Below are 26,337 nucleotides of genomic sequence, written 5' to 3' on the forward strand. Positions count from 1 at the left end.
TAAATATTTGTATGAACATAAGAAGATTCAACAACTGAGACATAAACTGTTCCACAGACATGTGACGAACAGAAATTGAATAATGTCCCTGAACAAAGGGGGGGGTTAAATTGAATGGCCCTAGCCCTCACCCTCCGATCCAACAGGTCCCAGAGGTGCTCAATGGGATTGCGATCCGGGCTCTTCACTGACCATGGCAGAAGTCACGCACAGAACGAGCAGTATGGCTGGTGGCATTGTCATGCTGGAGGGTCATGTCAGGATGAGCCTGCAGGAAGGGTACCACACGAGGGAGGAGGATGTCTTCCCTGTAACGCACAGCATTGAGATTTCCTGCAATGACAACAAGCTCAGTCCGATGATGCTGTGACACACCACCCCAGACCATGACGGACCCTCCACCTCCAAATCGATCCCGCTCCAGAGCACGGGCCTCGGTGTAACGCTCATTCCTTTGACGATAAACACGAATCCGACCATCACCCCTGGTGAGACAAAACCGCGACTCGTCAGTGAAGAGCACTTTTTGCCAGTCCTGTCTGGTCCAGCGACGGTGGGTTTGTGCCCATAGGCGACGCTGATGCCGGTGATGTCTGGTGAGGACCTGCCTTACAACAGGCCTACAAGCCCTCAGTCCAACCTCTCTCAGCATATTGCGGCCAGTCTGAGCACTGATGGAGGGATTGTGCATTCCTGGTGTAACTCGGGCAGTTGTTGTTGCCATCCTGTACCTGTCCCGCAGGTGTGATGTTCGGATGTACCGATCCTGTGCAGGTGCTGTTACACGTGGTATGCCACTGCGTGGACGATCAGCTGTCCGTCGTGTCTCCCTGTAGCGCTGTCTTAGGCGTCTCACATTGCAATTTATTTCCCTGGCCACATCTGCAGTCCTCATGCCTCCTTGCAGCATGCCTAAAGCGCGTTCACGCAGATGAGCAGGGACCCTGGGCATCTTTCTTTTGGTGTTTTTCAGAGTCAGTAGAAACGCTTCTTTATAGTGTCCTAAGTTTTCATAACTGTGACCTTAATTTCCTACCGTCTGTAAGCTGTTAGTGTCTTAACGACCAGTCCACAGGTGCATGTTCATCAATTGTTTATGGTTCATTGAACAAGCATGGGAAACAGTGTTTAAACCCTTTACAATGAAGATCTGTGAAGTTATTTGGATTTTTACAAATTATCTTTTAAAGACAGGGTCCTGAGAAGGGGACGTTTCTTTTTTGGCTGAGTTTATGTCCAAACCCACAGAATGCGTCTGGGAAATCCTGAATTATCGACTGTCTCGTCATATTTCTCTTACTGCGCCTCTACAGTACCACTGATATGTCTATGGTGTCCCTTGCCACTCTAAAAGTGATATGACGTCTGTGGTTCCCGTGCTGTCCGTACCCATGACATAACGTCTATGGTTTCTACTTCCTACACAGCTTGTCAACAAGTAGTGAAGCAGCCAAACCCTCCGTGTTACTTCTGTTCCTAAGTCCAACTACAGATACTCGATCTGCTGCCTGGCATCACTACACAGCTGCCTCATCCAACCCAGACTAGGTGGAGATATTTTGTCAAATATGTGTGTGTGTTTTATAATTGTTTGGAAGCAGGCCCTAGAGGGTAAATCAAAGCCACCCTCTCACTGTTTTATAACTCAGTATGAATATTACTCATAGTCGTGTAGTAGCATTCATTTCACTCAGGTAAAAATAACAATATTTTTGGCAAGTGTTCTGGTTCTATTGCCGTGGCCTTGGGATAGTTTCCCATAATGCTGACTGACACACAGTCGCACACACCGTTGCACACACACACACACACATGCACACACGCACACACACACGCACACACACACACACACGCACACACACTACAGCTTCCCTTGATGACTTTAGATGTCTCTGGGTGCGAGACAGGACAGGCACAGAGTGAGTCACTTAGTTTAACCCTTTCAGAGGAACACACACACACCATTTCAGTACCCCGCTCCGGACCACAAAACCAGTAAATCACTGTCATACAAGCATACAGCGCTATCATTAGGCCTGTTAGACACACACACACACACACACCACACCCCACCACACCTCACCCCACCCATCATCCATCCCTAGTGGGGGATATGAGCAAAAGAACAGTCAGGATCAAAACAGGACAAGCTGTAACAGTGTAACCACACATCATATATCTGTCTATCACACACCCACACCCGTCCATCAGCACGGGAGTATACAGGACTGCTATGATTGGTACTGTACATACACACTACAGGAGCTCCGTGGTCTGTTCCATGTAAACACTCTGGCTCAACAACAGTGGGGAAACCACAGGGTCCGCGTGTGTGTCCCCGTCCCTTGATCCTGGCACTGATATGTGAGTCAGAGTTGGTCTTTGTCTCATTAGTGAAATAGACAACAGCTCTTTGGGCTATGTTCTAAGTTTCACTATAATACTAACATCTAGCTTCTGCATAGCACGTGTATGAGTCAGTAATGACCAGTCACCTCAGGTTCCTGCTGGATCTCTATCCGCAGATACACTTCCTTCACACACACACACACACACACACACACACACACACACACACACACACACACACACACACACACACACACACACACACACACACACACACACACACACACGCGCGCACGCACGCACACACGCACGCACCCTTCTTGATCGCTATCTGAAAAGACACTTCCTTCACAGGAAGCTAAGCCACATTAACTCCAGTGTCCTTCCTCACTTCCTTATGCAATCAACTGTAACACAAACAAGTCCTGCTCACACTGACGCATACAGATGTTGATCCAGATATTCAATATGAGGGACTCTCACTGTAACATGCACAGCTGCGGTCCTTACGCCATCTTGAAACACACACACACACGTAACAGTATTGCTTCCGTCCCTCCCATTGCCCCGACCTGGGCTTGAACCAGGGACCCTCTGAACACATTGACAACAGCCACTCAACAAAGCGATGTTACCGATCGCTCCACAAAAGCCGTGGCGCAGCAAGGGGAACAACTACTTCTAGGTCTCAGAGCAACTGACGTCACCGATTGAACACTACTAGCGTGCACCGCTAACTAGCTAGCCATTTCACATCGGCTACACACACACACACACACACATACACCCTCACCTTGTTCGCAGTTCTTGCCCCCGTAGCCCAGAGGACAGTCACAGCTGTAGGTGTTCCACTTGTTGACACACACTCCTCCGTTCTGACACAAATCCTTAGTACAGAAGTTGATCTTGGCAGGACAACCTACATGGGTCATGATAGATGTCAATCAGTAGCAGTACACAAACAACACAGCTAACCTGAGTAAAAACAAAAAGATATGTTTCTATGAATTCTTTCATTAATAGCCTGGCGAATGAATCAATTAATGAATGGTCGGACGGACGGACAAACAAACGACGAACAACGAGTGAACAAACAAAGGTTGTTACCTGCAGTGGTTCCGTTGTTAGCGATGAAGCTGGCCATGTCGGTGGGTTTGCTGTCGATGCTCAGGTTCCTCATGCAGCCCACAAAGTCTCTGTTCCTCACAGGGAAGTCCTCGGGCAGGTTGGGAACACCACCCAGCAGCAGCGGTCCGGTCAGGTCCAATGATCTGCAGGGGAGAGTACAGGAAACTGGGTCAGAATGGAGACAAAATGGCACTTAGAGTTCCTCTAATGGCTCTGGATCCAAAATGGCGCCTCAGCACCCAATGGATTAAGTGCTAAAGATGCACCAACAAAGTGCCAACTGATGGGTAATGGACTTAGGTGAAAACAAAAGTCACACACTATATTGAACTCCCTTTCTTTCAAATGAATGCAATGACAGCACCAACGTTCCACAACAGAGTGCCTGTTGTGACAGACACCAAAGTGTTCCTCAAAGGGTCTTAAGTTTTCTAAAGGGGACTACAGGGTACTGATGGTGTGAGTAGTATGGTTACCCTGCAAAAGGTTATTTGTCACAGGCCTTGTTGACTGAAAGAACAAAGCCACTGTAACCCAGCTAGCTAGCTTGATTCATTCCTCCTCCTGTAACACCACCAACAGCCCAGAAGACTTAGCAGGCAGCAAAGACGCTGGCTAAAGAAGCCACTTAGCTTACACACAAGCCTCTAAACTTACAAAACATCCAAGGCCCAGGGCTTTGGAATTATTGTGAATTATTGTGACGCAACACCAACGCATAACGTAAAACATATGATCAATTTGAATACGGCAAAAGTCCAACGTCATATGGTCTAAAAATGCCACATTAACTCATGTGGTGTCCCACAAAGTATGTGTTGAACGAGAGTCGCACAATGTATGCTATTTTGAGCCGGTCCTTTGTGGCGATTGTTGCCTCTCACTTCAGGAGAAGCAGCTAGAGTGAGGTCTGACCGACAAATAGGTAAACAGATAGACAGTGTGTGCGTGTGTTGTAACTTTCACTCCTTTTCGTCAAAGACCTAACCTAAAAGCCTGGGTGTCGGCCTCGGAGTCAAACGGAGCCACGTAATTTACTGTGGAACAGCTCTGAGCCTATCATAGTGGAGCGACCGGTTCTAAAAGAATGCAGCCTCATTACCCCGTTCCTTTGATGTGTTTTTCTTCTTTTCCTAAATGTGTTCTAGCTCGCTGCCTTGCCTAACGTCCCTAATTTGAAAAGGAACTTGGGTTCAGATACAGAAACAATTAGTTGCAGGTAGTAAACGTCTGAAAGATGAAGTAAAGGTTAAGCTATGTTAGGCTGTGTAAGAGGCTATGTCTGAGACATTCGTCTGACAATTGAGAGCATGTCAATCCCGAGAGATTAAGAGAGAGAAAGGCAAGGTAATGTGGTGTAATGAGGGTGACTGAACATCAGTCCTGCTCTTACAACACCTATTAGCCTAACACATATTAGTCTCACTGAAGGTAGTGGAATGAACCTGAAGACAGAGTGGGAGGGAGAGAGGGAGACGGAGAGAGACGAGAGGGAGAGAGAAGAAAGAGAGAGAGAGAGAGGAGGGAGCGAGTGGACGAAAAACAGAGAGAAACAGAGAGAGGTACTCACTTTTTCTGTCCTGTTTGGGTTCCCTGGGCAGCACAGGAGTAATTGCCGATCTGGTTGCCAAAACGAACTGCCATGGCAATGTCACAGTCGTCCACAGCAACCACAGCCACCTTCTCACCTGAGGGTCCATGGGGGATCCCCAGTCGACCAATGTTGGGCTGGAACACAGAGGTCATAGGTCTGATGATTATTACAGGAATGGTAAAAACAACTAACATCAATAATGGAGGAATGAAGAAGTTGCCCTCCTTTGAAAATCATTTTTGACTCATTATTTACTGTTTGAAAATAGTTTGCATTCTAAAGATTGCGTGAAACTTAAACACTAAAAAGCTATCAGGTTAATTTGGTCATAACGGACACTGATGAGAGCAATTATCCTGCTCAAGGGCTCTGGCCTATGAATGTTGATCTGAGAGAAATGAAGATCAGTTCAGAAAATCTGATTAAACTCCTTGGTTTTAATCGCAGTGTCAAAGCTCAGGCTGAACATTCATCTGCGGGAATATATCTCCTCTAACAATAGGCAAGCAGTGGGCTTGTGTGGAAAGACCAGTATTGTCTCACAGTGTATTTACTCCACAGCCTGGCCTGAGACCACAGATTAGTTGATTATCTGTCTCTCTGTCTCCCTGGAAAACAGTAAAAAGGTAAATAGTCTACCCTTACAAGAACTCCCGTACAGATCCCAACTCAGATGAACAGTAAAGAACTTGCCCCTACAATAACTAACTACAGATCACAATGCAGAGGACCACAGAGTTTACAGAAGATAGGAAGGGTTTTAATACTGGGTGCTTAAAGATTGGGCTAGAAGAGAGGAAGAGAATGAGAAGGGGAGAACGCGAGAGGAAGAAAAAGAGATAGAGGGGCCGGCAGAGTGTTTATCACTGACAAATAACATTAAAGTAATAGGACAGTGTATGGTAGGGCAGACAGACTGTGGGAGGAAAGAAATACAGAAATAGAGAGGGAGACTATAGTTAGAAAGAAGTGGAAAGAGAAAAAAAAATGAGAGAAAAACAAGAGAAAGTTGTGAGCGAGACAGAAACAGAGAGCGAGCTCCATTTCGGGTCAGAGCAGTCCCAGGGCGGCACAGTTGCCAGGACACAATATCCTCTAGCAGCGCTATCACAACCACTCCTTTAGCCACACCCCTTTCCACCGCTCTCCACCTTCAAAACACTTTCACATTTTCCACATAAAGACCTACCTAAACAACAGTGCGCTTCTGACCTCGTTACAGTCTCTCCCTACGTTTCTCTCTCTCTCTCTCTCTCTCTCTCTCTCTCTCTCTCTCTCTCTCTCTCTCTCTCTCTCTCTCTCTCTCTCTCTCTCTCTCTCTCTCTCTCTCTCTCTCTCTCTCTCTCTCTCTCTCTCTCTCTCGCACGCACGCACGCACGCACGCACGCACGCACGCACGCACGCACGCACGCACGCACGCACGCACGCACGCACGCACGCACGCACGCACACACACACACACATACGCACACAAACAGGGTTTAACAGGGACGGTGTGTGTCTAGCAGTGTGGGTATTTGATCCCTTTCCTGTGGAAGTGTGACAATGGGGAGGATGGGCTGTTGAAAGGCAGGCAGGCGTGGTCCAGCAGCGGGAGCAGAAGCAGGAGCAGGTCATTGTGGGATAGCTCTCAGACAACACACCATCAACTGTGTCTGGCCGCTACAAAGTACAAAAGCTTAATAAAAGGTAATTCGCACAGGCCTGGTCTGAGGATGTAAGTCCTTTTAGGTTACTGTTCTCTTTGCAGTGTAACCTCAATTGAAACCCCTAGATATTCTCTGGCTCATAGAGGGAGAGAGAGAGCGAGAGATAGAACACGAGAGAGAGAATGATAGAGGTAGGAGGTATAGAGCGTGAAAGCTTTGAACTTTTAAGTAGAGGTAGCGAGCCGAGCGGGCGGCGGGTGTTTCTTGAGGTTGAGCCAACTTCTCTTGGTACCACGTACAGCTCAGTACCGCACGATGCCCTGGTCTGCACTCACACTGGGTCAACCTGTAGAGCGTCATAACTCTGGCTGGCCAGGCCTGATTTAAGAGCTGCACTGGGAGCTGGCTGGCTACGCTCTGAAGGCACCACTAGAACTCTCTAATAGTTTGATTTACTATACGAGCTTGAATAGAGAGCTAAGCATCACGGCTCTCTGTCTAATCTCTTTATCAGAGAGCAGAGTGAGGGAAAGTAGTGGCACCATTACTGCCAAATGTGCACATATACACGTGAACACATGAATGCAAGCAAGCACACATTCACACACACACTTACTGCCAAACACAATAAAATAATTACTTCCTCGCCTTGCCACATAACCATGAGAAAAGATCGATATTCGATAAGAAACAGTTGCCTGGAAAAATAACACGAGGCCGAGTTACATGCCTGTCACTCCTCCATGTCTCAACATCAAGGAAGATCTGTGCTAAATTAATGTGTGTAAGTGAATGAGAGAAAGGAGGAGCAGTTCTCAGAGTGGATAATGAACATTACCCTCTTATCTGTGTGTAGGTGAAGTGTCTGCTGAATGACCATAGAAGTCTAGTGGATGTTGTAGTAGATGTTGTAGCCAGCTCCCCATTGACAGGCCAGGCCAGCAGATCAATGGCTCTCAGGGTGAAGTATATAGTACTGGCCTCCTAAGTATACAGTACTGGCCTCCTAAGTATATAGTACTGGCCTCCTAAGTATACAGTACTGGCCTCCTAAGTAGACACTCTCACACTCTGGTTATGTTCCAAATGGCACCCTATTTGACACACTATGTTCGACCAATGTAGGGCTCTGGTCAAAAGTAGTGCAGTGCACTACATAGGGAATAGGCTGACACTCTCCGTGTCAGCCTAGTGACACTGTATGATTAATGAGACGAGGGGTGAAGCATCTCCATTGGCACGCAGAGCGGCACATTCACAGTGACGCATGCATGCGCACACACACACATGCACACACACACACTCAATGAAACCCCACTCTATACTTGGCTTGGCACATCAGGCATCTCTTTACACATTGGCAGCAACACACACTCAGTGGCAGTGGACTGGAAAAGAGTTGAGTGTGTGTATGTGTGTGTTTATGCCCCGGGAGGGCTGTGTTTGGGCAGGTACAATATAATATCCTCTTTATAGTTACCTTTAGAACAGAAACATAAATACATAACTGAGCTCAGGTGCATCTGGTTTCCATTGATCATCCTTGAGATGTTTCTACAACTTCACTGGAGTCCACCTGTGGTAAATTAAATTGATTGGACATGATTTGGAAAGGCACACACCTGTCTATATAAGGTCCCATAGTTGACAGTGCATGTCAGAGCAAAAAACCAAGCCATGGGGTCGAAGGAATTTTCCGTAGAGCTCCGAGACAGGATTGTGTTGAGTTACAGACCTGGGGAAGGGTACCAAAAAATGTCTGCAGCATTGAAGGTCCCCAAGAACACAGTGGCCTCCATCATTCTTAAATGGAAGAAGTTTGAAACCACCAAGACTCCTCCTAGACTTGGCCGCTCGGCCAAACTGAGCAATCGGGGGAGAAGGGCCTTGGTCAGGGAGGTGACCTAGAACCCAATAGTCACTCTGACAGAGCTCCAGAGTTCCTATGTGGAGATGTGAGAACCTTCCAGAAGGATAACCCTCTCTGCAGCACTCCACCAATCAGGCCTTTATGATAGAGTGGCCAGACAGAAGCCTCTCCTCAGTAAAGGGAACATGACAGCCCGCATGGAGTTTTCCAAATGGCGCCTAAAGGACTCTTGGACCATGTGAAACAAGATGATCTGGTCTGATGAAACCAAGACTGAACTCTTTGGCCTGATGCAAAGCGTCACGTCTGGAGGAAACCAGGCACCGCTCATCACCTAGCCAATACCATCCCTACGGTGAAGCACGGTGGTGGCAGCATCATGCTGTGGGTGTCACGCCCTGACCTTAGAGATCCTTTTAATTATTTATTTGGTTAGGTCAGGGTGTGACTAGGGTGTGCAATCTATGTTTTCTATTTCTTTGTTGGCCGGGTAAGGTTCTCAATCAGAGGCAGCTAGTCTATCGTTGTCTCTAATTGGGGATCATACTTAGGCAGCTTTTTCCCACCTGTAGTTTGTGGGATCTTGTTACTGTGCTGTTTAGCACAACTGAACGTCACGTTTCGTTTGTATTAGTTTTTTTCCCGGTGTTCATTGAATAAAGTAAGATGTACGCCTACCACGCTGCACCTTGGTCCACTCATTCCAACAACGAGCGTGACAGTGGGGATATTTTACAGCGGCAGGGACTGGGAGACTAGTCAGGATCAAGGGAAAGATGAACAGAGCAAAGTACAGAGAAATCCTTGATGAAAACCTGCTCCAGAGTGCTCAGGACCTCAGACTGGGGAAAAGGTTCACCTTCCAACAGGATAACGACCCTAAGCACACAGCCAAGACAACGTAAGAGTGGCTTTGGGTCAAGTCTCTGAATGTCCTTGATTGACCCAGCCAGAGCCTAGAACCCGATCGAACATCTCTGGAGAGACCTGAAAATACCTGTGCAGCGACGCTCCCCATCCAACCTGACAAAGCATGAGAGGTTCTGCAGAGAAGAATGGGAGAAACTCCCCAAATACAGGTGTGCCAAGCTTGTTGCGTCATACCGAAGATTCGAGTCTGTAATCGCTGCCTAAGGGTCTTCAACAAAGTACTGAATAAAGGGTCTGAATACCTATGTAAATGTGATATTTCATATTTTTTATAAATGTGCAACATTTTTTTAGAGGGCATTTAGGACACACAAGGCGGATGCCACAGGAAATTCGAGGCCCGGTGAGAATATTATCAAAAGTGTGCAGCCTGCAGAAGAAACAAAGCAGAGCTCATGCCTTTCATGAGAATTATATCAAATCATTATTAGAGTTGCATCAAAACATATATCACAACGTTTTAATCACAGCTAAAGTTGAAAAAATAACTCTAAATTAAGCATATTGGAGGATCTGCTTCTTTGTTAACCGCTCAGCACAGAATAGCCACATATGCGCACTCCCTCGGAAATCATTTGGAGAAAATGTCCTTTCAATTTTATTTAGCTATGTTACATAGCATCGTCATACTATAAAACAATGCCACAGAATTCTAAGCAAATCTTGTCTGCTAAATGAACTAGTGTAGCCCACAGCCATATGGCATAGCCAGATCAGGGCCTAACATAAGGACAACTCAGAGTATGCTATTCTGTTCTTCTGAAATAGACTACATTTTCCTTATATCATGTGTCTTTAGACGTGTCTAAAATAAATCATACATTTATTGTGAAGGTGTAGGCTATATTAAATGGATTTATTAGACTTTTTAAAATGTAGATGTTGCAAAGGTCTGCATCAGTGGCTTGTAGGCGTTGCGTGGAAGCCAGGAGATGCCAAATGCGTTTATGTTAATTAAAGGGTAATTTACTGTGAAACCAGCAGTTATTTGCTTGACAATCACCGGCTGATAAAATTTCATGATCAGCACAGCCCTACCCAGGACGTTATATAATTAAGCAATAACGCCCGAGGAGGTGTGGAATATGGCCAATATACCACGGCTAACGGTTGTTCTTATGCACAATGCAATGCGGAGTGCCTGGATACAGCCCTTAGCCATGGTATATTGGCCATATACCACAAACCCCAAAGGTGCCTTATTGCTATTATAAACTGGTTACCAAAATAATTAGAGCAGTAAATAAGTAATTTTGCACCATACCAGGGATTTTTCTGGCATTGAAATTCTTGGGTGGGTCGGCTAAGTCCAAACAGTGTAAAAATGTTTTTTATAAAAAAATATGTTTTATAATAAAAGCACTTCTAAAATTCAGCCTCGGCGACGGGCCGACCCGAAGAGGCCGTGGTATATGGCCAATAAACCACAACTAAGGGCTGTCTTTGCTCGACGCAACGCGGATACAGCCATTAGCTGTGGTAAATTGGTCATATACTGTACTACAAACCCCCAAGGTGCCTTATTGCTATAGACAGCTAATGTAATTAGAACAGTAAAAAGATGTGTTTTGTCATACCCGTGATATACCACGGCTTTCAGCCAATCAGCATCCAGGACCCAAACTACCCGGTTTATAATATACAGTACATGTATGGTGAAATCAGAGGTGATATATGTATTGCAGCAGGTGATATACATTATGCAGGTATGCAATTTATAATGAGAACACACCTCCGTCTCTGGCACAGTGCCATTCTCCCCCGGGACCTGGCAGGTGTCTACCTGTACCTGGGTGCCCCCTGGGGTCTCATGGTAACCACAGACATCCCTCTTTCCTGTCTAGTACCCTTAAAGGGGCAATCAGCTGTTGAAACAATAACAAAGCTGTCACCCCGTCACTGATTTGGTAAATAGCCGAGGGTTGAGGCTGCAGAAATGTAACCAATCTCAACTGCAGATTGCCCCTTTAAATGCCTGTGATGGTTCTTCACTTCTGAACCACTTTGTTGAGTTAGCCAATGTGACTTTCTTCAACAGAAGCTAGTAGTTAGTAAAACCACACAGAGTGGAGGATATGTAGTCAGTCTCACCTTCGTGTTCCCCTATGTCCTCAGCCATGCAGGGCTGGGAATGCAGGTGTTTTATCACTAGAGTGTGTAATTGCATGGTCTGTTCTAATCTAGGGAAAAAAGAGAGAAAGAGAGAGATAGACCGAGAGAGGAGAGAAAGAAAGACGGAGAGAAACAGATGCAGGTCCAGATGTGGTATATGGGGGTCCACACCGAACGGTGAAGGGTCTGCAGCAGATGTGCTCAAAACTCACTTCACACTCACACACACTGAAATCCCAGGATAGGGGTCCGATATGTGTCTGACGTATTGACGTATGCGCAGGTGCAACAGCTCAGGCCTGCGACCGCAAGGCACTACGGAGGGTGGTGCGTACGGCATCACTGGGGACATCACTGGGGCCAAGCTTCCTGCCATCCAGGACATCTATACCAGGCGGTGTCAGAGGAAGGCCATAAAAATTGTCAAAGACTCCAGCCACTCTAGTCATAGACTGTTCTCTCTGCTACTGCACGGCAAACGGTACCGGAGCGCCAAATCTAGGTCCAAAAGGGCCTTTCAACAGCTTTTACCCCCATGCCATAAGACTCCTGAAATGCTAATCAAATGGCTACCCCCCTTTTACGCTGCTGCTAATCTCTGTTTATTATCTATGCAAAGTCACTTTAACTGGACTAACCGGCTCTATACCGGTACCCCCTGTATATAGCCTCGCTATTGTTATTTTACTGCTGCTCTTTAATTATTTGTTACATGTATTTCTTATTTTTGTACTTATCTATTTTTAACTTAACACATATTTTTATTAAAACTGCATTGTTGGTTAAGGGATTGTAAGTAAGCATTTCACTGTAACGTCTACACCTGTTGTATTCGGCGCAAATACAATTTGATTTGATTTGAAACATGACCATTTACCCAGCTATCGGCTGGTCACAAGTGTCTCCCCCACACACACACACACACACAGAGGAAACTACCCCAATACAGCTCCAAGACATACATACAGTAGACATTTGACTAAGTCCTGTGTGAAATAATGTTGCCCTTTATATGGAATGGGGCTTTCAGTGACACTGACAGCATACCGACAGATAGATCTGTATGTATGGCAGAAATGTATGGAGTTGCACAAGAGTTTTCAGCAGAAATGAAGGCCTAGGCCCTATACAGTTTCAGTTTCAACAGAGTTTCTGATCCCCCGACTAAAAGTGGACTTGGCTCACAGACAGGGCCCCCTGAGAGTCTCCAGTTTACCCCCGTTCCTTCTCTCTTTCTCCCCTCTTTCTTTCTCTCTCTCTCCGGGGTGTTGACAATTCTGCCGTTCATCTCCTAGCTCGTCTCTGGGGACGATAGCCTAGCTGGTGCCATAGCAACACACTTGATCCATACGGCGACTGACAAAGAGGAGAAGGTCAGAGAACACAAGCAACAAGTAACACACACAGACAGACAGACAGACGCACGCACAAACGCATGCGTGCACACACTCTCTCTTCTCACCGCCTCTTTGAGTGTGTGAACCAACTAACTCTCGCTCTGTGTACTTGTTTTCAGCTCTAACACAAGTCAGTACAGGCATAACACTCCATGTTATGGCCTCACGTTTTATTTTTATTTTTTTACATTTTAGTCATTTAGCAGACGATCTTATCCATTGCGACTTACAGTTAGTGCATTGATCTTAAGATAACTAGGTGAGACAACCACATATGTCAGTCATAGTAAGTACATTTCCCTCAAAGTAGCTTTCAGCAAAGTCAGTGGTAGTAGAGGGGAAAAGTCAAGTGTGAGTGTTGGTTTACGAAAGTTTTAAAAAATGTTTTACCACTCAGTTTTACCACTAACCCTGCCCTGCAGCACAGTATGTAGGGTATAAGATTACTGACAGAGCTGACAACACAGAAAACACTGCAGTAACTACCCCCAAACAGCCCTAGGACTGAACACTGACTAACTAACATTATATTTTCATCCTTAGACCTCTGTCTGACACACATATGAAACTTTACTACCCGGGAGGGAGGCAAAGGTCAGTGGTGGATGTATCAGATTACAAACAAAAGAGGAAAAACAACTGGGGAAAAAATCGAGCCACTTTATGAGGACTTATAATACTGCTAATGTCATGACTGGAATCTTTCCAGGAGTACATTTTGAGTCACAAGGCAGTGTTAGGGCCGTGGAGTGGGAGGGTGTGGGTGGTGTCGAGAGTGTGTGTGTGTGTATCAGTCTTCCTCCGCTGTGTCACAACACTCCCGCACAAAGACAATGGGGGAAACCCTGGACTTCAGATTGGACGGGAACCTCTTCAACATTAGGAAGCTCCAAGCTGCCACAAAGCTCAAATCTGAACACGTACGCCGATGATCGCGTTCTTGTGGCACAAACCCCAGAAGCTTTTACGAGCCACCCTCACAGCAGCTGTGAGATAATACAGCAGAATCGGGCTGTCTGTTAACATCCCAAAAACAGAGGTCCTATGTCGGTGGTCATCTGATCCTCTGCCTGAACTACCCGCATTCACCATCTCCGGCTCCTCACTTGCCATTGTACCACACTTTAAATATCCTGGACGCATCCTCTCAGAAGAACGCAACATCGACCAGGATACCCAGAATCGGGTCAAACAGGCCTCATCCTCCTTTAGACGGCTAAGGAAATCGGGTTTTTAACAACCTAAACCTACACACCAAAGTGGCCGTGTGTATCTACACTCCTTTATGGACGTGAAACATTGACAGTCTACAGCCGGCACGTAAAACAACCGGAGTCCTTTCACATAAAAATGCCTACAATGCATTTTGAAAGTGACCTGGCAGGACCGTGTTCCGCACGCAGAGATCCTACAGAGAACCAGCTGCAGGAGCATTGAGGCATCCGTCACACACCACCAGCTTAGATGGCTCGGCCATGCCGTCCGGATACCAGAGGATGGACAGAGAAGACATACGACCACGCCTGTACCAGCATCAACGGGACAGGCCTTTGTGTAACTCTGTCTGTGGCAGATTGTGTGCATCCCGCATCGGATTATACAGTCATCAGCAAACCCACAAGCAGTAGTGGAAGTCATCATCGCATATGATGGACTACCCATAAGTAAGTAAGTGTGTGAGTCAGGCCCACGCTGTAGGAAGTTACTAGCGGAGGAGAGGAAAGGGTGAGCGGGGGTATTTTCGTAATGGGTTTCACTGAGGAAATGCAATCGCCAATCTCTTGCCCTCTCTTTCTCTGTCTCCCTCTCATTCCAACTTCCAGAATTTTTTGAAAAGCGGTATCTCCTGCCATCCTTTGCTTTGTGTGCTCCTACGGAGGGAGGGGAAAGGCAAATGTTCAATGTGTGTGTGTGTGTGTGTGTGTGTGTGTGTGTGTGTGTGTGTGTGTGTGTGCATGCATGGTGTGTGTATGCGTGTGTATGTGTGCCTGTCTTGTGTGGGGTTGGGTGTCTGTGTACGTCCCCATCTGTTCTTTGACCATTACCTCACCTACCCTCTGGCACTGTAAACCTAGAGCTGTCAATTATTCATACACGCATGCATGCATGCAAAATGTAAACACACACACACACACACACACACACACACACACACACACACACACACACACACACACACACACACACACACACCCTGAGGATATACAATGGGTAACAATGTTGCTCTCTCTCCCACAGGACATGAGGCGGACGTTCAACCCTATATGTTACCCTGATGCCTTCTCTATAACACACACACATATATATCAGTGTTCTGCTCTTTCTCTGGGCGATGCCAGATGGACAGCAGCATTGTCCTCTGGATATCTTGAGCCGGACAAATGATATGCTGAGGAATAGGAAACCTTCAAATATGGAGTCTCTCTCCTACGGTTATTGAAATCTAAAGCTAGTTGGAATATCTGTGAGATGACTAACTTACTACAAACTCCCCACTGTAGGTGTGAAAGGTTACTGTAACACGTGTTCTATACAAGCCTAGGAGTATTGAAAGCATCAAACACCCATGAGAATGTCTGGCAGTGAATGCTGTTACACATTAACAAGGCTTATGAGGAAGAGAAATGGACAGAGTGAGTAAGGGAGGAAAGGGAGAGAGGGGGGTAAAAGACAGAGACAGGTGCCAGGTGTTTACAGCACTAATAATAAATCCCTTCGTAGCACCCTCACCCTCCCTCTCGATCTCTCACCCTCCTTAGTTCTCTTTCTCCTGACCACTTTCTCCCTCCTCTCACTCTAACATAGAGTCATGCTACATGAGCTGCGTGGAATCTCTGGCTCCCTCATTGGCAAACAGCAATTGGTCTGGAATAGGACACAGGAATTACAACAGGGGTCTTCAACCATTTCTTGCCCAGGGACCCCCACTCAGGCAAACCGGCAACATAAACTCAGCCAAAAAAGAAACGTCCCTTTTTCAGGACCCTGTCTTTCAATGATAATTCGTAAAAATCCAAATAACTTCACAGATCTTCATTGTAAAGGGTTTAAACATTGTTTCCCATGCTTGTTCAATGAACCATAAACAATTAATGAACATGCACCTGTGAAACGGTCATTAAGACACTAACTGCTTACAGACGGTAGGCAATTAAGGTCACAGTTATGAAAACTTAGGACACTAAAGAGGCCTTTCTACTGACTCGGACAAACACCAAAGAAAGATGCCCAGGGTCCTTGCTCATCTGCGTGAACGTGCCTTAGGCATGAGGACTGCAGACGTGGCCAGGGCAATAAATTGCAATGTCTGTACTGTGAGACTCCTAAGACAGCGCTACAGGGAGACAGGACGGACAGCTGATCGTCCTCGCAGTGGCAGACCACGTGTAACAACACCTGCATAGGATCGGTACATCCGAACATCATACCTGCGGGACAGGTACAGGATGGCAACAACAACTGCCCGAGTTACACCAGGAACGCACAATCCCTCCATCAGTGCTCAGACTGTCCGCAATAGGCTGAGAGAGGCTGGACTCAGGGCTTGTAGGCCTGTTGTAAGGTAGGTGCTCAGCAGACATCACCGGCAACAACGTTGCCTATGGGCACAAACCCACCGTCGCTGGACCAGACAGGAGTGGCAAAAAGTGCTCTTCTCTGGCGAGTCGCGGTTTTGTCTCACCAGGGGTGACGATAAACGATTTGCGTTTATCGTCGAAGGAATAAGCGTTACACCGAGGCCTGTACTCTGGAGCGGGATCGATTTGGAGGTGGAGGGTCCATCATGGTCTGGGGCGGTGTGTCACAGCATCATTGGACTGAGCTTGTTGTCATTGCAGGAAATCTCAATGCTGTGCGTTACAAGGAAGACATCATCCTCCCTCATGTGGTACCCTTCCTGCAGGCTCATCCTGACATGACCCTCCAGCATGACAATGCCACCAGCCATACTGATCGTTCTGTGTGCGATTTCCTGCAAGACAGGAATGTCAGTGTTCTGCCATGGCCAGCGAAGAGCCTGGATCTCAATCCCATTGAGCATGTCTGCGAACTGTTGGATCGGAGGGTGAGGGCTAGGGCCATTCCCCCCAGAAATGTCCGGGAACTTGCAGGTGCCTTGGTAGAAGAGTGGGGTAACATCTCTCAGCAGGAACTGGCAAATCTGGTGCAGTCCATGAGGAGGAGATGCACTGCAGTACGTAATGCAGCTGGTGGCCACACCAGATACTGACTGTTACTTTGGATTTTGATCCCCCTTTGTTCAGGGACACATTATTCCATTTCTGTTAGTCACATGTCTGTGGAACTTGTCTCAGTTGTTGAATCTTGTTATGTTCATACAAATATTTACACATGTTAAGTTTGCTGAAAATAAACGTTGACAGTGAGACAGTTGACAGTGAGAGGACGTTTCTTTTTTTGCTGAGTTCATGTTAGCAAACAAAAAAATGTCACGTCTTGTCTTATCATCAAGTGAATGATAAGGAGAAGTAATCAACATTTTAAAATGAATAGATTTGCCCGCTGCACTTTTTCAAAGCCTATGTCAGATACTCCAGAGAGTGTAATTAGCTCCAATGAGTGTAAATTGCTCAATATTAGGAGTTGAGAAATAAAGTTGGAAAGGTACTATCCTCTTTTCTACTGTAGGTATGAAATTCAACATTCATGTAATCTGTTGTTGCTAGCGATATTCATAAGAACATATAAAAAATGTAACTGTTCCATTTTTTTGTTTATACAAATACTTTTTGCGGCCCCCCTGCAGTACCGTGGACCCCCGGTTGAACACCCCTGGATTAGAACACAGAGGGAGGGAGGTACGGAGAGAACAAGGGAGTGTGTGATAGACATAGAGAGACAGACAGAGGGAGAGATCGAGAAACAGAGACCGGGAGAGAGGGAAAGTAAAAGAGGGATAGAGGGAGGGAGGGAGAGAGGGATGGGAGGAAGAGGCAGTCATGAATGCAGGTGGAGACTGGCAGATTTATGACTCACTGTCTAAACATCTGGGGTTTTCTACTACTGTAACTCACAAGTAGACACACACACACTACGCTTAGCTCATCATGTCCGGGTCTTATGCATACACCATGCTGGAACCAATACAGCTGGAGAGGTTTGGAAGGTCCACGTTTTAATCCTTCACACAATCCCTTTAATGTAGCCATCTTTAATACATTCATCCCAATGAATTAGCAAGTCACTTGTCCCAAAGTATCCTTATTATCACTCAGAGGAAATCAAATTGATGAGATTAACTGTTAAAGAGAGAGTACCATCCACACTGACAGAAAGCACCCGAACTCCTAATCTTGCCAACATAAATTTGAGTTCTAGCCATTAAGCTTCAGTCCCTCGACATTTGAGTAGACAGCGGTCAAGATGCACACATAGCAGAGCGAGAGAGCAACGACGAGGTGTACGTACAGTATCTGCACATATGTGACATAGCACGCAATTTTCGGGGACCGTGTTTGGCTTGTCAGAGCTACTGGCTAAACAGTATACAAAAGGTGCCAGATAATCTCTGTAATCCTACTGCTCCTATTTGCTCCCTTGGTCACACGACCAGCCCTATAAGAGATCCCTCTCTGTGTGTCAGGGCCATTCTGACTGGTGGTTGGCTGAAATCGGACTCCTCACTTCACAATCAACACCTCCATTTGAACCCGTCCTCTGCTGAGCGCTACAGCAGGTGCTTGTAGCTCATGGTGCTCAGCGCTCCTGCAAGATTCCCTGCAGGTGTTTGAGAGGCTGCAGCATAGAGAGATGTCGACGAACACAAACACACAGGTTTAACGGGTGAGCATTGCGTTTTCAGTGAAGGAAAATGTAGCTACAGTGAAATGAATGGAAGTCAAATGGAAACGTACGACAGGAAGTGAAGTAACTCTGTTAAAGAATGGAGTCTGTAAAGCAGGGATCATCAACTAGATTCAGCCACGGGACGATTTTTACTTGAGGGGACGGTCGGGGGACCGGAACATATTTACAAATAATTTGTACACTGCAAATTGACCGCAAGAAGCCCAAACAGATACAATGTTTGACTAAAACATAATCATTTTAAACCTTGCTTACATTTGCACACAATCACGTGTCGCTCTATTATGCGTGGGAATTCTTGGGAACAGATATCTTAAATAAAAATCACTTGGAGCTGACTGGTGTTTATCCAGTCTTTTATGTCCCGCCCCGCCCCCCAATTTTGTATTTTTTTTATTAAAAAATGTGCCTAAAAAAAACTTGGAGGGCCAAATAAAACCACCCGCGGGTCAAATCCAGTTGGGGAACCCTGCTGTAAAGACATTCAAATCTGTGAGACACTCAACAACATGTTGGATAACACACTATGGACTAGAACCAAACTAACCATAGAACCACCGCAAGACTAGAGCACAACTAGAGCAAGACCAGAGACCAGACTAGAGCCAGACTAACCCCAAGACTAGTACTACCACCAGTACTTGCAGTACTAGAACTAACACCAGTACTAGAGCTAAGACACTAGAGGCCATGCTACTGTACCTCCTTGTGTGTCAGCTCCAGCCAGGCAGTATAAAGAGGGACCCCCAGCACCCCACTGGACCCCAGCAGGTGCAGGCTGTCCTGGGTAGACCATGGGAGAGAGAGGGGTGTGTTAGATCCATTAAGATCTGCAACTAGTGGGTGTGTGTGTGTGTGGACTACAGCACCAACAGTGGATCCTCTAGTCTAGTGTAAGTGTGCGTGCTTGTCTGTGTCTGCATGACAGGGAGTATGCATGTGTATGCATGTTTGAGAGAAATTGTTTCTGCTCATTTAGGTCTCAGTGACTGGATTATTCTGTATGTTCTCGGCTCAGCACTAAAATGCTGAGCCGGATAAATACAAAAAAGTTACATCAGTTATAACTCCAGGTATATCCGCTAATATAGTGAACCACAAATATTATCTCCCTACAAAACCAATGGCTATGGCAGATATGACTCCCGTTTTAAAACACACGTTTTAGCTCACTCAGAGTTTATGATCATGAGTCCAGCTGTGAGCAGTGAACGGAGCCGTCTTAACTGTTCTGAGGCGCTAGCACTGATGAGCCTTTGAGCTCTGGAGTAATGAGCGTCAAGACATACCAAAGAATAACAAGCTGGCTTCCTTTAAAACACTCCCCTAAGAGACATAGAGACGGCCTTTAACCTAGAAAACATACATTTAACCCCTGAGACATTTAGGGAGCAGCAGAGGCCCCCCCCCCCCCCCCCCCCCACACACCCCTACAGGGGTCTCCACCTGGGTGTTGGAACTCATAACGCCCACCCCAGAGTCCAGTTATGTGTTGGGGGATAAATCTCACTGTGAGTAGCTAGATCATCCCCGCTACCACACTACCCCTCCATCATCTCTCTGCACTGTTTGCGTAGAAATGATCCTTCGTAGAGCAGAGACACACAGAGAAACAGAGACGCTGTATATCACACTGGCTGTCCTGGATAAAAATGCTTCCTGAAACACAAGCAAATCCCTCTGCCATAACACTAGCTGCTCTGCTTGGTGGGGCTAGCATGGCTGAATTAATAAGAGAAAACTGGTGGAGGGTGAGAGAGGAGAGAGAGCAGGCAAACACTGCGTTGTCCTGTGACAATGACCCAGCAGGGGGTCCAGTGAGGCTAGACCTGTTTGTGTAGCCTGGTCCCAGATCTGCTAATACTGTGTATAGCCAACTCGCATGGTCACTGCCGTGCTACTACTTGTGGTCCTAGGACAGTGGTTCCCAACCAGGGGTACTAGGACCCATGAGGGTACTTGGCTTATCCACAGGGTGTACTTGAGAAGACTCATGAGACCATAGACCTACTGGTAAAATGCACATGAGGGGAACTTAAGCCTGTTTGTATGCCCCAATAAATACTCAGATCAATGCAGAAACAGAGTGCTCCCTTTTCTTTGAAAAAAGGAATTCCATGTGACAGTTGTCACGGTAATCTCCTCTTATGCACTCTGGATATTGCATTGGTACTACCCAACTCACTAACGACCATCAGGTCTCTAATGGTCTAGTGCTCACTGCTCTATTGTCTCTCTAACCACTCTGACATCACATCAAACACTTATCATCAAAACAGTGTCATGCTTTTAAAACTCACCTCACCGTGAATTAACAATTTAAACAATGAAGTTCAACAACAGGTTGAAACTGAGTGGAAAACATGTTTGTTGTTTCAAAGCCCAACACAACGAAATGGACAGCGCTTTCTAAGGCGATGATTCATTCAAAACCTCTATAAACATATTAGAGCTTATGCATATGCATAGGCCTATATATATATATTGCCTACCGCATATTACGCACAGCAGAAAAACATTTAAAACTGACCTAGACGATCTTGTTGGTTCATTGATTGTTAGCCTACAATTATAGTGAATTTGTATTTGATTTTGAATAGCCTAGTAATAGGGAATTTTTTATATTATTATAATTAATAGGCTGACACATTACCTTTAGCTACAGAATATCTTACCACCATGCGTTTCCATCTCCTCCGCTCTCTCCTTCATTCCTTTCTCGAGTGTGCAGAGAGAGGCTGTCAACAGTTTAATTAAATGTTTCGTTGTGAAAACATGTTACTATTGATGTTCCCAAACAGATTTCACTTTGTTTCCCAAATTAAGCACTGGGTAGCTGCAGGGACAGGGTTGGAGAGCTCATGGCATACAGAATTTGGGCAGAATATCACCTGTCGCGTATCGAGAGAATGCATGCTCCTCAAACAGTGGTTGATGGGTGGAGTGAAATAACAGGCAAAGACTACCTGGCATGATGGAAAAATCAAACCCATTCGCTAAGACATTTTAAGGTTTGTATCATTCACAACTAAAGTTTCCAAATAACGCTAAAACTAGCCTATAGGACCTGTTTCAAATGATTACTTTTACGCTCAATATAGCCACTTCATATTGGCACTCGCTCCCAAATGGGAAAAATATAATTTCTATTTTATTCAGCTAAATTTGACTATAAAACCATAACAATATATAATAATGGCACGGGACATATAAGCATATCTTGTCTACTAAATGAACAAGCCTACAGCCTATGGCATGCACTAATAAAGACCCATATCTATAAAAGCCATGTTATCACCATCTCCATCAGTCAGAGTATGAGTTTTAGATGAGGGCTTCGATGCAGCAGTGTGATTAGGGCTAGCTATTACAGTGAGCTAGGCCTGTCTGTGTCTGGGAATGTGGCTGATAGAGCACCCTATACTGTAAAGTGTAAATAATATCGTGTCCCCTAGACTACTCCGTCCAGACCACAACTATTTTCAAGTCTGACACTAGGCCCAGACATAGACCCCTTTACAAATAAACACACAAATAAAGTACACAGACATACACAAATATGCACAAACACAGACACACACTTGTCAACCTCTTGTCCTTATTAGACTTTCATCATTCGACTTAGTGCCCAAAGTCATCCATCACAAGACAGAGCCTGCCTGCCTAACTGTCACTGTTTCAACCAGTGGTCTACAACAGAAAAGAGATGAACAGAAATACACCACAGTGATTCAAAATACTTCCTTCCCAGACGATCATCCTTTTGAGAGATGACGTGACATCACTTCCTGCTTCATAATCATCAAAACCTGAACGGTCCAAGAATATCCCTCTCTTTCTCTCTGTGTTTCCTGTTTAGCTCTCTCTGTGTGTGTGTGTGTGTGTGTGTGTGTGTGTGTGTGTGTGTGTGTGTGTGTGTGTGTGTGTGTGTGTGTGTGTGTGTGTGTGTCTTCTGCCAACTCCTCTTGCTGTCCTTGAGAAGTCGCTGCTCTACATCCAAAATAAAGTGGGAATTTCAAAAATGTCTCCTATTGTGTGAAATCTTCAATAGGGACGGCACCCCCGCCCTGCATGAGTCTACCCACCACACACACCACCGTAAATCACCTTGCACAATGCAAGTGTTTCTGTTACCATTGTGGCCCAATGCCCCTCATAGCCCATCCCCTTGTGGCCTCTGAACTATGGTTTGGGGAGAAAGAGGAATGGGTGCGAGCAGGGGCACCCCTACACCCTCGGTCCCTGACCCCATAACTCAGAGCAGACTGTTAGGGGCTGTTTGGGGTGACTGGGCCTCTCCACTCTGATTTGGACAACCCTTAATCTAACCGGTGCCTTGAGAAGCCTTGAATAGGCCATAAGAATATCATAGGCTGTGTCCCAAATGGCAATGGCATTACATTCCCTACAAAGTGCACTACGTTTGCCCAGGGCCCATAGAGCTCTGGTGAAAAGTAGTGCACTGTGTATGGAATAGGATGCCATGTGGAATGCAGACATAGAGCATCCCTTTATAAGTTCTCCAAGGCTCTGATGTAGAATGTGATAGGTCTTCTGAGCTTAGTCTGGCTTTAGATGAAGGCCTGGATCCTATCTGGACTGTCAGGGCCAGGTTTGGCTGTTCTAAATCTGACTGGGATGAGGTATAACATAAGGTGACAACGTGCCTGGTTGCGGTAGCCTCTTCCTAGATTTAAGGGATTTCAGCCAATTAGTGGACAGCAAGGTTATTATAGTGTTTTTATATCTATTCATTTTTCGATTTTTATTTGAAATTCTGATTTGCTAACTTTTGTTTGGTTTTAGTTGTATAAAAATATGTATATTTTATTTTTATAGTTAGTTTTAGTATTAGGGATAGAAAGCATGCGTGGGAGGCTAGTTTTTTGTGAAATGTTTTGTGTCACTTCTTGCAACTGGGGGCAGTAATACATAAGGTGATTTGTCAGGTCATAGGTGAGTTTTGGTTGTATTATTAGGTCAATCTCATCGTGACTTGGATTTATTAAAAGGAATAGCGTACAGACTGGAGCAAAAAAGATGTCGGAAGGAAACTTTCGCTCGCGTATGTTTACACCAATCCAGCGCATTTTAACTTTAGTAGTACATGTCAGAAGAAGCTAATTAGCTACCTAGCCATTTTTTCCCGTTAGCTAGTGATAGTGATCAAAGAATGTGTAGACACTGACCAGATACTGGACTGACCACTAACCACTAACAATGGGAATACATGTCGGAAGGCGGAAGTTATATCAGTACATTCAAAGCAACCTAAATAATACAGCTATTTTATCAAGTAAATGGACCTGAGGACAGTCAGACCTGTTCCCGAAAAGGCCTGTGAAAAAACAGACTGATTATTACTTACCTAAAACAATAATTGTTCACCTTACAGTTAAGCTGTCTAAGATTTGAGCAATAAATGCATCAGGGCATTGCATGAATAATGCAGTACATTCGGAATGTATTCAGACCCCTTCCTTTTTCCACATTGTTACATTACAGCCTTATTCTAAAATGGATGAAATTATTTATTTTTCTCATCAATCTTCACACAATACCCCATAATGACAAAGTGAAAACAAGTTTTTTGAAATTTGTGCAAATGTACACTACCGTTCAAAAGTTTGGGGTCACTTAAGAAACGTCCTTGTTTTTAAAGAAAATCCAATTTCTTGTCCATTAAAATAACATCAAAAATACAATGTTGTTAACTTCTTGCAACTATAGGGGGTGCTGTTCCGCATTAGCATTTTTTGGTCTCCAAATTAAACTGCCTCGTGCTCAATTCTTGATCGTACAATATGCATATTATTGTTATTATTGGATAGAAAACACTTTCTAGTTTCTATAGCCGTTGGAATTTTGTCTCTGAGTGGTACAGAACTACTTCTACAGCACTTTTCCTGACAGGGAGTCAGATTTCAGAAATTTTGACCCCTGATCTGGGGTCGGTTTTAAGGTGCCTGTAGATGCTATGGAGAAACCGACACTGCCTACGTCTTCCTCTGGGTGTCAGTACGTCATCACGCTTTGAATGGATTCGATTGCGCAATCAGAGCCACTATAAAACACGAAAACGTGGAAGTACCATTCTCTTCCTGCATGCGTCTTGCGCAAGATGGACATCAGACCTGCCTCCTTCCAAATGGTTGTTTAGCCAGTGATATTTCTCCGGTCATGTTTTTAGTCGTTATAGTTGTTAAAAACATCATAATGTAGTTAATTTGAACCGTTTTATAGCAATTTATATCCGTTTAGTGCGATTTTGAGGAATTTCTTTGTCGTGCACTCTGAAACTTTGGGCACGTTTCGGGGTCCCGTTCGATCGTTAGTGGACATTTCGAAGGACAGAGGACATCTATCGACCAAAAGAAGATTAGACCCAAGAAAGGATACATTGCCCAAGAATCTGATGGAAAATCACCTCATAGTAAGAAATATTTAATATGATAAATCGTTGTTCTGTCGAAATATTTTAAACGCATATTACGCCATTTTGTTTGTTATAGCTTCTCTTGGCGAACGCTGTATAAGAAAGTAAGGATAATTTTAGAAATGTAAATCAGCGATTGCATTAAGAACTAATTTGTCTTTCGATTCCTGTCAACCCTGTATTTTTTAGTCAAGTATATGATTAGCTTTCGATTAAACTAGATCACTCTGAAAGATGACGTCCGACATTTTGAGGCTTGATTTCCTACTATTTTCATTGTGTAACCACGGTTTTGTATGGCTAAATATGCACATTTTCGAACAAACTGTATATGTATGTTGTAAAATGATGTTACAGGAGTGTCATCGGAAGAATTCTGAGAAGGTTAGTGAAAAAATTAATATATTTTGGCGATGATTACGTTATAGCTCTCTTTGGCTTGAATCGATGCTCTGGTAACGTTTGCACATGTGGTATGCTAACTTATCGATTTATTGTGTTTTCGCTGTAAAACGCTTAGAAAATCTGAAATATTGTCTGGAATCACAAGATCTGGGTCTTTCCATTGCTATGCTTTGTCTATTCTTATGAAATGTTTTATGATGAGTAAATTGGTCATACACGTTGCTCTCTATAGTAATTCTAGTCGAGTTGTGATGGTCGGTGCAATTGTAAACTGTGATTTCTACCTGAAATATGCACTTTTTTCTAACAAAACCTATCCTATACCATAAATATGTTATCAGACTGTCATCTGATGAGGTTTTTTATTGGTTATTGGCTATCAATATCTTAGTTTAGCCGAATTGGTGATAGCTACTGGTGGAGAGAAAAAATGGTGGACAAAGAAATTGTGTATTTTGCTAACGTGTTTAGCTAATAGATTTACATATTGTGTCTTCCCTGTAAAACATTTTAAAAATCTGAAATGGTGGCTTTATTCACAAGATCTGTATCTTTCATCTGGTGTCTTGGACTTGTGATTTAATGATATTTAGATGCTACTATCTACTTGTGAAGCTATGCTAGCTATGCTAATCAGT

The 26,337-nt window shown here is 44.9% G+C and overlaps 1 protein-coding gene across 6 annotated transcripts in view; it reads right to left on the reverse strand.

Annotated features, from left to right (window-relative positions):
• LOC139534123 (cadherin EGF LAG seven-pass G-type receptor 1-like) overlaps positions 1 to 26,337 on the reverse strand; it is a 120,383-nt gene that overhangs the window by 23,367 nt on the left and 70,679 nt on the right. For 5 of the 6 annotated variants that reach the window (XM_071332910.1, XM_071332912.1, XM_071332913.1 and 2 more), the window contains exons 8-11: positions 19,561 to 19,641; positions 5,048 to 5,205; positions 3,457 to 3,620; positions 3,143 to 3,268 (exon numbers count right to left, since the gene is read on the reverse strand). In XM_071332910.1, the coding sequence (XP_071189011.1) occupies positions 3,143 to 3,268; positions 3,457 to 3,620; positions 5,048 to 5,205; positions 19,561 to 19,641 (529 nt within the window). The remainder of the gene's footprint in view (positions 1 to 3,142; positions 3,269 to 3,456; positions 3,621 to 5,047; positions 5,206 to 19,560; positions 19,642 to 26,337) is intronic. The other variant, XM_071332914.1, reaches the window with a different exon arrangement.

The sequence above is a fragment of the Salvelinus alpinus genome, chromosome 11 (assembly GCF_045679555.1).
Source record: "Salvelinus alpinus chromosome 11, SLU_Salpinus.1, whole genome shotgun sequence".
Lineage (NCBI taxonomy): Eukaryota > Metazoa > Chordata > Actinopteri > Salmoniformes > Salmonidae > Salvelinus > Salvelinus alpinus.